We start from the raw sequence: 14,321 nt of genomic DNA on the forward strand, positions 1-14,321 counted from the left end.
TAAGGTTACAAGATTATAATATAAGAGAAACTAAATAAAAAAATAAAAAGATAAAAACAGTGAGTAAAACATATCTAGAAAAAAAATCAAGAGAAACAAAGTGAGGATGACATTAGAGATGAAGATCTGACTTGTGGCTAGAAGGCATGAAATAAAAAACATACAGAGAAGTATAAAGATAATAAAACAATATAAAGAAAAATAAGAGATGCCGAAGAAGTATGAATTAACACTATGTAAAAATGGAATATTATGAAATAATCCAGAAGACATCATATCGGTATAGTTTTCGATAGAGATGTAAACATAATCACATACCTACAAACAAATTAAAAAGGTGGACTGAAGACATACACGAGTTATTTTTACAAAACGAAAACCAACGTTTCACAAATATAAAGTAGGAACAGGACCATTAGCCAAGCCGCACACCAAAGAAACATGAAACGAAAAACATGAAACATGAAACGAAAAACATGTTTCATGAAAAGAAAACGCTGCTGAACAAATCTCAAAGTCCGCCTACCAATGAAACGAGTGTGATTAATGCTCATGGCACATTTTTATTTTCGGAGAGTTTCATAAATGGCCGGACATATATTTGTTTAGCAGTGGTTTATTTCCATGAAACGTAATTTAGGTTTCATGTTTCTTTGATGTGCGGCCTGCCTTAGGTTTTAATTGTTTAGTTTTGTTTTGGTTTAAAAAAACCAAATACACTCAACCAAACTTATATGGAATCACTATGTATTTGAAAAATGCAGCTTTTGGAAGCTATATGTGTAAATATTTTAGTTGAAACGATAAGAAGAATAGTTGCCGTGCCCAAGGACTATATAGCAGGAGGAACTTACAGGATGCCGAGTTAACCAGGCAGCACAATATTGATCATGTAAATTGGTGTCTTCAACACTAAAACTGGAACATTGGAAATTGTAAAAGTGTGATATTTTCAAACGAAAGTAAAGTAGGATGTGTAAAATCGGATTTAGGACGTTTCATCGCCGCCATTTCGATGCCGCCAATTCATCGCCGGTCGATCATCGCCGGCCGATTCATCGCCAATCAGTTAATCGCTTAACTGATTTATTTCCGAATTTCACACCAATTTTCGACAGTTACATTTATTATTTATTTTTAATATTAATTAGGAATTCTAGAAAATGACCTAACCTAACACTACATAAATTTGAACATATATATTTCTACAAAGGCCATTTAACACTACAAATTTAGTACTATTTAGTATCAAATTTAGGGGAAGTAGAAATAGAACAGTAGATTAATATAATAATATTTTTTATCTTTTTAATTGTCATAAGTTTTGAACTGAATTTAACGTCGTGTCGTGTCATCTCCCATAATACAAAATCAACTGACTCACTGGCGATGAAATGGACTTGCGATGAATCGGCGGCATTGAAAACGCAGCGATGAACCGGCGGCGATGAATCGTCCCATTCCGGTAAAATCAGATGATTAACGAATTCGTGTACATAGAGAGCAAGGAAGACAAGCAAAAACGAAAACTGCCAGTGCCAGATTTGTTCTATAAATATAAAAGAGGAAGGGTCATGTTCTGGGGAGGAATTATGATCGGTGAAAAAAATCCTTTAATTTTCATTCAACCAACTTTAATAGCTCGCAGATATGTTGATTTGGTTCTATGACCTGTAGTTAGGCTCCTGAGAGATGCAGCGAAAGAAAATTTAATTCAGTATTAATTCGCTTAAAATAATAAAAAATATCAGATGATTCCATATAAGTTTGGTTGAGTTTACATGGTGATCCCGAAACCCCCTGTTGATAACATACATCTGGCATTGGAGGATAAATGTTAGAGAGGATCGACAAGTATAAATGCCTCGGAGCAATTATAAACTCACAGTTAGATCAAGATGAGGAGATAAAGGTCAGAATAAAAATAGCTCGAAAAGGATTATAAAATACAAGTCAATGTTTACACATAAGAAATTGAGTATGGCCATCAGATTTAGGTTCGTCGAATGTTATGTTTGGTCGCAACTACTATATGGAGTAGAAGCTTGGACTCTAAAATCCCAATGCGAAAAAAAATTGAAGACATTCGAAATGCGACTATATAGGCGTATTCTGAAAATTCCTTGGACTGAAAGAAGAAATATTGGATGAGGAATATCCCATATTGGACTAACCTCAGTGCTGAACAGATATTTCACGTTGCAAAAGATAGGGAAGCGTTTAAAGAAGTGATCGCCAACCTTCGTTAGAAGATAGCACAATAAGAACACATAATTATTAAAATTAATGACAAACCAGTTGACAACTATAGTATTACATCCGCTATTAATTGATAGATACGCAAACAAAATGTCTGTTCCGTTAATCAATTCCGATTAAACACGTTTAATAGAGACTTTTACTAAAACTATTAATTAACATGAAATACATAATAAAATATCATCAAGTATACACTCTAATATGACAGAAATTACAATACGTATACCTACGGCAAAGTACTCACAAAAGCTTTGGTATGCAGACATATCAACTGGACGCTGACCTTCTGTGTAGTCCACTCTTAAATACACAGAGGGTTCCATATTTAGCTCAGGGGAAACGTGATTGCCAATCTGGGCAAAACGTGAGATAGACTAGGACTACGTTAGGAGTTAACTTGAGTTTCGAGTTGAAATTAACTCTGGATTGGTTTAGGACTGATTTAGGAATTAACTCTGGATCGCGATTGGAGTATACTTGAACCCTAATTAGACGAGAAAACATAAAAAAAAAAAACAAAATAAAAATAGGCGAAGAAAACACAAGCCAAAAATATAAAGATATGTATCAAAAATATCTTACCCTTCAAAGGGGTCTCCGAAAACACACAATTCGAACAGCCGAAAAATGTAATTGATGGAGAAGATATTCCATGTTATAGAAAAATATTTACAGATGGAAATAATTGTAATCCCTTACCTTGATAATTGATTAAAAAGTTGTTGACATGAGTGTACACGACAAATTTTTTTTAGACTTTTATTTTGTTTTATTTTATTTTATAATTTTCTCATAAATAAAACCTATTTTGTTCAGCATATCTTCTAATATGTTTTATGACTTTTTGTTGGCAGCTGGTGGAGCCACTGAATAGGTAACTCCTCAAAAAAACGTAAGCTTTCAGAATCACTTGAAGCATACATTTATTTTTATTATGTTTCTTTTTTTTTTAGAAAAGAGTTCCAGGATATTTTTATATAGTTTTTGCTTAAGGATCAAATTCACCGGTTGACATAAATTTTGTTGCCGATTGTGACATATGACAAGTAGTAAGACAAACAGTATAACTTTGTTAGACTGGAGTTTTGAACTATTCCTCCTAGTGCAAAAGCTCTAGATATTAACATGTCTTTCCTATCTCAGTCATAATCATGTTTCATTTTTTCTCCATCTGTCAATAGTCCATTCCACTTTGTCAAACACTTATCTTACTTGTTACTTGCCAGTTAGGTGTGTCATTTATTAGCTTGTTTATAGTATTGTTCGCATTAAACCTTTAAATATATTAAATATCAGAGACGAAAAAATACACGTTTGCTTAATAACTATTTTATAAATTTTGTTTTGGGTTTGGGTGTCTTCCCTTTCGGTCTTATGATCTTTCTTCTGACCTCGGGTCGGTTCACTCTGAATAAAATGAGCTCCTTGAGCAAAACCGACGGTAATAATAACCCGTTGAAATACGACACTGGCTTTGTTATCTTCTTTGTGTACCGTAGGCCCAAGGAATAGCAGACTATTGTGCTATACCTACTCCCAAGTTGTTCGGGCAGTGTTGAAAAGAGAATTTTTTTATAGTCAACAAAACAAGCATAAGACTCTTCGTTGGTATTATCACAGTATATAGAGGTTCCACAGTAAAATCACTCTTCTCTCGGCGCTTTGATCTCAGGAAGTAATACCGGCAGTACGCAATTGGTAATTCACCAGTGGTGGATGCGGGTTTTCCCTGTTAAAAGCCGTACGTTTCTATGCGAATAGCAATGCGAGAGTGGGGCAAAAGCGACTGACAACATTGCGCGGTCGCCATGAGCGACTACAGATTTTACTTCCAATTTTTCGGAGAGTGGTTCTACTGTCCCTCTTTATACTGTGGTATTATCAAAGCAGCGATTAATAATTATTACGTATAAGAACCTACACAGTATAAGTGGCAATTGTAAAATAATGTAGATAAATCATGTTTCTTGTTTGAGATATAAATACAATATTATAATCCATGATACTATAAATAACACGTTATTTATAGTATCACGATTATAATCCACCAAATATAATAATACCTTCCAAACATTTTATAGCTACTTAGTTATGCTCAGTACTACTTGGACATCTGCAGAAGGTTTATAACTCAGAGGAATAACATTATAAGTTGACAAGTCAGCTTCAAGTTAACATTTGTAATACCTGACACCTAAATATTCACCATTACTTCTCCATTTAATAGTTACAAATTATAAGGAAAACAATCGGCAATAAAAGTTTTGTACGCACCCGTGACTTTTTAGTTTCTTTTAATTTTCGCATAAGTGCCCACTATTTTTCTTCCTGCCATTAATTTGAGATTTCTTTGTTTTCAGCATTGGCCCAACAGACCGAATGGACGAGTATCGTCATATGGCTACTAATTTGTGGATTTGCCAGAGGAGCAACATTGATCAACTTCACTATCACTATTGCAGAATATACGTCCGAGTTTGCAAATTTAGAAAAACTTCCGGCAGCTTTTGGGCTTCACATGGTCGGTAAAGGGCTATGTATTGTTACGTTAGGGCCTCTTTTAGGTAAATATAAAAACATATTGAGAATAGTTTTACTACACTAACCTACCATTCGACTACTTTTGTCTTCTAATCAATAAAATCCAAACCGATTTTGAGTATTTTCAAAAAATCCTGTATTTCTATCCAAAACAAATAATATACACTTAATGATGGAATACTAACCGTTGATAATTATTCTAGCTTTGAAGTAGTACCTAGACCAATTCATGAATTTAGGCTTATTTTTGACCAATAAGAACTGGATCACATAAGAAATCAAACAGAATAAATTTAACTACGAAGTGCTATTTTAGGTTAAGTTCGGAACTACGAAACAGAAACATAACCCAGAAAACTTTACGAACCCAAAAATAACATACAAAATCTTCATTTTTTCCGTACCTACTCACATACGGATACGAAACGCTGACCTTCAAGGAGCATGAAAATATTTTACTCGTCTTTGAGCATAAGATCCTGAGATTAATATTTTTGGAATCTGTGAAAATGGAATACAGAACACACCCCGACGAATCCTTATATTGTAGTCGGTGGGAAGCAGATGTAGAGGTGGGCCAAAATTTGAAGAGAATGATAGTTTTAATTTTGGATAAGGATGATAGGAACATTTGTGCTATAACTTAAGTGGGTCATTGCACCTTTGACTATTTACTTCCATTCCTTGTGCTTTTCTCCTATATATCTTTACACTAATCCTTTTAAAATCATCCTGCAGATCGTTGAACTATATGTGGTTGGTCTTAAGACTTTCTTCCTTTCATTTATCAGTTCACAACAATATTGTTAAACGCAAATAAACAAATATAATTTCCTTCCCAAAAACATTTTTTGATAATTTCAAATTTCAAAATATTAATTTTTAATTTTCAGGTTATATTAGAGATGCTACAAACAGTTTTCCAATTTGCATTCATTCTCAAACACTCCTCATCATAATAGGATGTTTAGCTTGGGTCACGGAATACATCGTGGTATGGTGCCGCAAACGAAACAAGGCGCCATCAGTAGCAAACACAGAAACTACGACGAGCACCTGACGTCAGAGTTTTTAAAAAACGTGTATAGTTCAGTATTTTTTTAAACGTGAAGAGACGGCATACCTAATCAATCTTGTAATTTGCTTAATCGTCTTCTGAAATTCACGTTTCTTATTTATTAAATGAATATTATATTGGACGTGGTTCCGTTATGCGACCACAAGAAACGAACCGGTTAAGTCACAATTTATCGAAATAATTAGTATATACAGTACTAATCATCAGATCAGACTATGTATTTCTATAGTTAAAGACGTCTTTAAGACAACATCGTATTATGAATGAAAATATTATAGCCGATAGCCTATTAGCAGGTTGATATACTTTTCATTCCATATTCAGCTATGGTAGAGAATAATACTGATTTCGATAGCTTATTTGGGAAGCCTGCTCTTGATTAATCACCTATAGATTGTCAATACTTTGTACTCCTTCCTTTCATTAATGTTTATGTCAAAAAATCGTTGACTATTCAGTAAAAAACGGTCATGGACATCAAAAATCGATAAAATGCCATTCCGCAAATGAAGAACTTGCTAACAGAGGAGAAAGTTTGAAAATTATATACCAAATATGGAATTAATTAATTACCAATACTACAAATCATACAACAAATGTAATCATTGTAAAATTTAGTTCGGTTAGGTCAATATATTTTAATGGAATATAGTTTCAACAGAAAGGAAATTTCAATAGGAAAGCGTGAATATAAAATATGAAAGTATGAAATATAATTGTTTGTGCATCATTTTTCTGCGCAGTGCGGCGCCCCGTGGCCATTCCTTACCAACCGGCACTGTTTATATCGTTAAGTAATATATATGGTTGGTACAGTATAAATACCGTTGCACGTCATTATCAACGTCTGAGATATACGTTGACATTGTTGCCAAATTGCAAAAAAATCCTGAATTTATTTTAAATCAAATATATCACATAATTATTGCAGAGGTGAATTATACAACAAACCAAATTAATAGTCAATGGAAATAAATAAAAAACATTATAAATAGAAAACAAGAATGAAGTAATTATCTTGCATTAAAGTAAATAATAAAAACAAATCTGAAATGTCAACATTGCAACAACTGTCAAATAAGTATTACCAATTTTAGCCAAAATATCACCTTTCGAAATCCGGACAAGTGTGCTTCATAAAAACGCTTTTTAATCTACTTATTGATACAAATTAAATGAAACAAGTTATTGTGTACTTTCTTAAATTTATAGTAATAGAAATCTACAAATATTATTTCTAGGCGTATATAATAAAATATGTTTAGTGGCTGTAATTACAGTGTACTTGGCGAAACAAGTCTAAAAAGGAACAGACCTACGACTTAAATATTTTGTGTTTGTATCATGTGACATCACTTGCTATGACGTGCAAAGGCATTTATGCTATACGAACCATACAATATATGTACTAGAATGTACATAGAATTTTTATCTTTATCGTCTAAATAATCTAGAAATTTTTATTTTGTAAAAAACTTGTGTAATAGAATGCACATTATTAAGTTATGGATTAAATATAAAACAGTAAGATGTATTGGCCATCATAGGAAAAGATTGGAATATTAAAGAATGTATTAGGTATATGTGATAATACTGAAATAATCACATAAAGAACAATAAGTCAAAATTCATCAATGTAAATTAAGCACATTGACAAAAACTATTTAAAAGATATATACATATGTACCACAATCACACTATTAGAAGAAAATCCTCAAATCAGTTGTTTACTCTTGTAAGATGACAGTTTTCCGTCATATTTTAAATATCGCGCTTCCAAATAACTAAATTTACATTCGAAATTTGTTGAATTTATTTAACGTTAGTATTATTTATTTATGACTCTTTATAACGTTGGTATTACTTATTTGTGACTATTTATTTATATTCTTATTTGAATTTATGACAAGCAGAGGTAATAGGGCTTTTCATCAACAATCATTTGTTTCGAGCTTCTGTCATGTGTCGTATATTATTAAGATATCTACGTCATACGTCTTTGGTTTGTATAATTGGTAATACCAGTAACGTATGACGTAGATATATTAATATTAGACGACACATGACAGAAGCTCGAAACAAATGACAATCGATGAAAAGCCCTATTTTATTGTTTTGCTATTATGTTATCTCTACGGTTTTCTCTATCTAAATGCTTTTATTTCAATTTCATGTAGATAATAATACTTATATTTATAGATAATGTATTTTCTGAACCTTAAAGGTTGATTCCCATACAACCGTGACCGTACCGTGAACGAGACGTGATGCCACCGGCGACGTAAACGCGTATAAAGATTTCTCGCCTACTTATATTTTAAAACGTTTCTTCACTTGTTCTTTGTCCGAGAAAAATCTTGTAGGTAATCGATTTTAAACATATTTCCCGACTAGCTAGAGATTTGAAATTTTCAGAATACCTTAGAACTCGATGACAATGCAATATTCAACAGCTTTTACATGGATGCATTGAATTTTATTATTCCAAAAAATCATAGTTATTTTAATACTGTTGCACTAGAACTTATATGCCAAGTATTTATCTCAATACCTAACATTCAAATTGACATTTTGATTTAAAAAATAATTGTCTTTATAATACTCTTGTTTTATTGTGTTCAATCAGTAATAAAAACGTGGTATTATAAAAAGTTATTTATTATAAAAGTGTAATTATTTATTTTCACTGCCGCATCTTTTTGTTGTTGCATGTTGATTGAATTGGTGCGCAAAAATTACATTCTTTTTGATTTGTCAAATCCGAAATATAAGTATGATAGGTATGTGTGTTTTTTTAGTTAGATATACTTCTAGTTTACTCAACAACAACATGAAAGAATTCTGAAATATTCAAAAAACTTGTCTCCATCGTTCATCAACTCTTTATATACAGTAAAGAATTCCCATTTCGTTTCTCTCTTTTTCCAAACTTGATGGACCTATAAGCCTTTATTTGTAGTGTATGTTTCCTTTTCCTGGTGTTCTTCATCTAAGATTACAAATCATCAACAGTTTGCCTGCGGAAAACACCACCATTCTAGTGTTCTTTAATACACCACACTGTGCTGTGTGAACACGACATGAAACAGCCGAAATCACGGGACGGTGAAGCACTGATAGGGTACTGTCCCGTTACGGTCACGCCACGGGTGTATGTGAATTGACTTTTAAGGTCGCACTACATACAGGATTTTGGTGATAACTAAAAATGCTTTTGTTTGGCGTATATCCTTTCGAGGACTAAGAACAAAACGCTGAGAATTAAAACAATGCCAATAAAAAAAACCAGACATCATGATTTTTTAATAGTTGTAGAGTACATGATATCGAAGGACACTGAAAATTGCAGTATTAGTATATAATTTAAAATAGTTTAACATTTTAGATTTTCGTGGTTCTTTCATTACTTTTGTTTCCTGAATTACATAAACTACCGGATCTGTAGAAAGACATTCAAAGCTTATTTTTTTGCTTTATTATAAATCAGAACGTTTTTTAAACAGTCACTTTAAAGAAACGCAAGTACAGAAAAGTCAGTTAGGCGCTATAATCTAGCTTTCCGCGTCCTTTAGATACACCGCATTATACTGTTTTTTTTTTAATTCTAGGGTAGGAAAAACTATTCCAATTAAATATTTTAAATTACTGTTACAAAAAACCGCCAAAAATAGCAAATATATAATTGTAGATTCTTTTGAGAATTTAAACTATAATATATTGACAACTAAAAAAACACTACATAAAAATAGTGCATAATATTACAAACACTATGATGGAACATCACAAAAGAAATTAGAGATTTAACTGTCGTTAAGTTAAGCCAACTCATATGACCTTTTATCCAAACGCAATAGGTCATAGAAAAGTTCAGCAGATGAGTGAGTTCATAGGCGCCCATACCCATGGGCAGGGGGAACGTACCCATGGGTATGGGCGCCTTTTTCGGTTGCTTTAAACTATATATTGTCATTCAAAGTATATAAATTGTCATGTGCAAAATCTTCACGTCTGCCCTCCCTAAAATATTTTATATGAGCGCCCATGAGCGACTTAACGTTTTTTTAATAATCTTGCTAATTTTGTCTATACATATTTCCAACAAACTTGTATGTTGCTATGTGTACAGGTATTCATATTATTTCATAGTTTATATACAGTCCGTCTAATTTACTTGCCGTTGCACGTCATTATTTACGTTAGAGATCTAAGTTGACATTGTTGCCCAATTACAAAAAATTCTTGAATTTATTTTAAATCAAATACATCACATAATTTTTGCGGAAGTGGATTGATTATACAGCAAAACAAAAATTAAGTTATATTCTTCCGTTAAAGTACATAATAAAAACAGTAAATATAAAGAAACAAATACTTATAGTAAAGAATAAAAACAAATATGAAGTGTCATCACCGCAACTGTCAAATACATGTTACCAATTTATGCCAAAATATCACCTTCGTTCGATTACAGTTACAGTGTGTTCCGAACAAATGTGCTTCATAAAAACGCTTTATAATCCATTTATACAAATTAAATGAAAAATATTATTGTGTATTTCTTTAAGTTAACATTAATAGAAATCTAGTGGCTGTAATGCCAGTGTACTCGGCAAAATGATTCTAAAAAAGAACACACCTACCGCCTAAATATTTCGTGTTGGTATCATGTGACGTCACGGGCTATGACGCGGATGAGGTGCAGCGGTAAGTAAATTAGACAGAGTATATCGATGGTATAGTGCACAGAAGTGGTAAGTACAACTTTTTTAAAAAATTAGTTAAGTACACATAGTACATTATTTTGACTCAAAGTTTATTGTGCACAAATGTGGTAAGCAAATAATGAAACGTGTAAGAAATACAAGTTGACATAATGTGGTAACTGCTAAATATAAGAAAAATTAAATAAGCCAAATGTTGTATGTGCCCTTACCACAAATGGTTTCTCTTCACTGTTCTAATATTATGATACTTCTGATGATGAATAAATATTTGTATTCATTCTTTTTGCGAATTACACAATTTTTCCTTGATATTTGTTATTTAATTTCATTTAGAAGCTTGTAGTATATACCTGTCAAATGGGTTATGTACAATATAAGAAACTCCACGTGTGGTAAGTACATACCTATAACTTTCAAATGGCTGTACTGTAAAATGTTAGTTTTTGCACTTACCACTTCTGTGCACTATACCATCGATATATGGATTGATCATGTTGTCTACTTTTTAGTAGACATTAAGTACAAAAATAGGATCTATTTTTCAGTTTCAAATCTTATTGCTTTGATTTTTTAGATTTTTCAAATTTTCTTGTAAAATGGACAGTAGTTTTGAAACTGTTTTCTTGTGGCATATTTATTTCTGAAACTGTCTTCTTTGACAATATTTAACTTGACAGTACCTATCCTGTTACACTCTTTATTATTTACAATAATACTTAACACCTTCAGCGCCACGGTTGGTTCACAACATTTTCATTCTGGGCCAAAATGTTTCTTTGGACGAATAGTTTTTTTATGTTATTTTAGGGTGACTCAAGCAATCTTTTTATTTATTTGCAGTTTATTTTCGTATTTTTCTATTTTTGTATGTTTATATGAATTTCTAGTTACATACAACCAATCTTTTCATGTCTACGTGCCTAAGGCCAAACCCAGTTATACCAGGAAATTGGTTCAGGCCATAACATTATTCTCTACATATAAAAACTTACGTAAGTGTGTCCTTTTAGGAGACACAACGAGCCATGTGCATCTTTTTCGGTACACAGCGTTGAGGACAGTGTGTATCTAAAAGGATACACTGGCGCTGAGGGCGTTAAAGAAGACTTAAAAATATTCTGAATATATTTTATAGAATGTTGCAGAACCTGCTGTTGTTTTCCTTCCATATGTCTTCATCTCGAGGTACTTTGGGAACCATCGCACGTTTCTTATTGTTATAACTAAGATCTGTTTAAAAACTAAAAAAGTACTGCCAAAAGGTTCATGTACTCTTTTTATTAAGGATGCCATTCTTCTCATTCATTAGTCATAGGTGGTATCTCTTTTTCTGTAGGTACTTTGCTATAGTATTTGATCTAATTTTTTCTTATAGCGATCAAGTCCTGTTTTATTTTATAATACGAATTTTATGAAATAAATTCCCTTAAAATCTGTATTTAACTTAATTAGTTCAACTTGCAAAAACACCTTTCAGCTTCTGATAGATAAAAAGTCTCTTTCATAAAAAATGTATTTGTGTATTCTTCTAAGGTGTCGAGCCTTTTCGAACAGTGTCCAGTTTAGACCATATAACAGTATTACCCAACTTTTCTAGTTCTTGTAGGTGACACGAAATATATTTTCTTCTTTGTCTTGAATTAATTAGGCTTCGTAATCAATTTCCCAAATTTTTTTTTCTTATTATGTATATTGTTTAATTGTTTTAAATTATATTATGGTAGGGGAGCCCAAGGGGATCTGGCGCGTTACTCGAGCACGTCAGAAACTCACATGGGGAGAAACCTTGTACCCTGTAAAAAATGTACCCCTACCATATGTGGACTCTTAATACAGGGGCGTGTGTTGGGGATAGTCCGTAAAAAAATCTATCCTTAGAAAAACTCGAAATCAGATTAAGACAAGGTAAGTAAGTGCATGAAGAACAGTGTATATTTAAAAAATCTGACGATTTGAGCGGGGCGCAAGGAAATGGGGGAGTCACAGAGTTTCACAAAAAAAAACACGGATATTTCACCAAATCAACATAAGATCCAAAAACTGAAAAATACGTGTTCAATATTTTTCAAAAATCTATTGAATTCCACCAAACACGCTCCCCCACCCCTCACGGAGGTGGGGTGATACTTTAAAATTTTAAATAGGAACCCCCATTTTTTATTGCAGATTTGGATTTCTTACGTAAAAATAAAAAACTTTTATTAGAGACATTTTTTTTAAATACGCATAGAAGGATGAAAAACGATTTTTGGAAAGGCAATATTGAATTAAGAAATGGAAAATCCCCATTAAAATGGAAAACTTAACTTAATTTTTTTTGGTTTTAAAACCTAATCTTCACAAACCAATAGGTCCTCACGATGCTATAGTAACTGCATTCTTTGTAATTTAGTCGATCCATGAATTTCTCATCTAATTTTGGAAATACCATAATTAGTTTCAATTCTACTACTTAAGTTTATGTTCATGTATATGAATGTGGTATCATAAAATTTTGTATACACTGGTACGATTTTTTAGGATGGTAAAAAATCATCTTTAAAAAAATCATTTTTAATGAGATTTTCTACTTATCTATGATTAAATAACAAAATAACCTGTAAATGTCTAAAATTTTGAAAATAAGATCCATTTAATGGGTAGAAAGTTTTCTCTTGCTGCATCTTGTAACAGTCTACCCAAAGATATCAATTGAAGTTCTTGTATAAGTTGTATATAAGAATACTTTATCATTTATTTATTATTGGTACATAATTGGAAATCTGATAAAAACCTATTTTTATATTCAATGTATATGTAAATTATTTTGTAAGTATAGCTGTAAATAGAATTTATGTACAATTTTGTATTAGATAAAAATAAATAATAATTTTTCATTTTGATTTTTTGTTATCTACTATTCAACACCCTATACAAGGTTGTATACGATATTTGTGAATATAATTACATGGCGACTACTAAAGAAAATAAATAGTTATCAGCCTCGGCAACAGGAAGGATTTAGAAATAGTTATAGCACCAGAGATAATATACAAGTAATAAGTACATTAATCGAAAAATCAAACGAATACGAATATAATAACACCCTGGGACCTCGATTTTTGACCCTTCGCTTCGTTATCGATCATTCGCTATCTGTACTCGAAACAGATACGAAGCGAATACGTTCGATAACGAAGTGAAGGGTCAAAAATCGAGGTCCTGGATAGCTATTGTAGATTACGAGAAGGGTCCATAGAAATTTGGGCAATCCTTAATGCCTTAAGCAACAATATGTAGAGTTGATGACCGATACACAAAAATCAGTGACCATAGACGACGAGAATTTAAACCATCGAAGATTTGCCGATGATAATGCGTTAATAGTAGAAGACGGAGAAAAATTACAGGAAATGCTGTTAGACCTTAATACAAAATCAAAAGAAACATGATTAAAAATAAATATAGCAAAAACTACATATTTAAGAAACGAATCTCTAGATATAACTGAGGATAGGATATAACTCTGGACAATAATAATATAGAAAAGGTTAAGTTTTATATACGGGGTGTTTCATTAAGAATTGTCCATATAGTAACTGGAGAAACCTTAGCACAAAATACGAAGATTTAACCTAAAACATTTAAATAAAATGTGGCTCCTTACCGAGATACAGAGTGTTTTATTACAAATATTCTAAAATGATTTTAGCCCATTGCTTTAACACCTTCCAACATTT

The 14,321-nt window shown here is 32.0% G+C and overlaps 2 protein-coding genes across 8 annotated transcripts in view; one reads left to right on the forward strand and one right to left on the reverse strand.

The window, feature by feature from the left end:
- The window catches only part of LOC114328597 (uncharacterized), a 109,847-nt gene extending 96,369 nt beyond the window's left edge, over positions 1-13,478 (forward strand). For all 7 annotated transcript variants that reach the window (XM_028277481.2, XM_028277484.2, XM_028277480.2 and 4 more), the window contains 2 exons: positions 4,620-4,823; positions 5,694-13,478. In XM_028277481.2, coding sequence (XP_028133282.1) covers positions 4,620-4,823; positions 5,694-5,860 — 371 coding nt within the window. In that variant the 3' untranslated portion in view covers positions 5,861-13,478. The remainder of the gene's footprint in view (positions 1-4,619; positions 4,824-5,693) is intronic.
- Positions 1-14,321, reverse strand: part of LOC114328595 (uncharacterized) — a 288,450-nt gene that overhangs the window by 215,320 nt on the left and 58,809 nt on the right. The window lies entirely within an intron of this gene.

This window comes from Diabrotica virgifera, chromosome 1 (genome assembly GCF_917563875.1).
Source record: "Diabrotica virgifera virgifera chromosome 1, PGI_DIABVI_V3a".
Lineage (NCBI taxonomy): Eukaryota > Metazoa > Arthropoda > Insecta > Coleoptera > Chrysomelidae > Diabrotica > Diabrotica virgifera.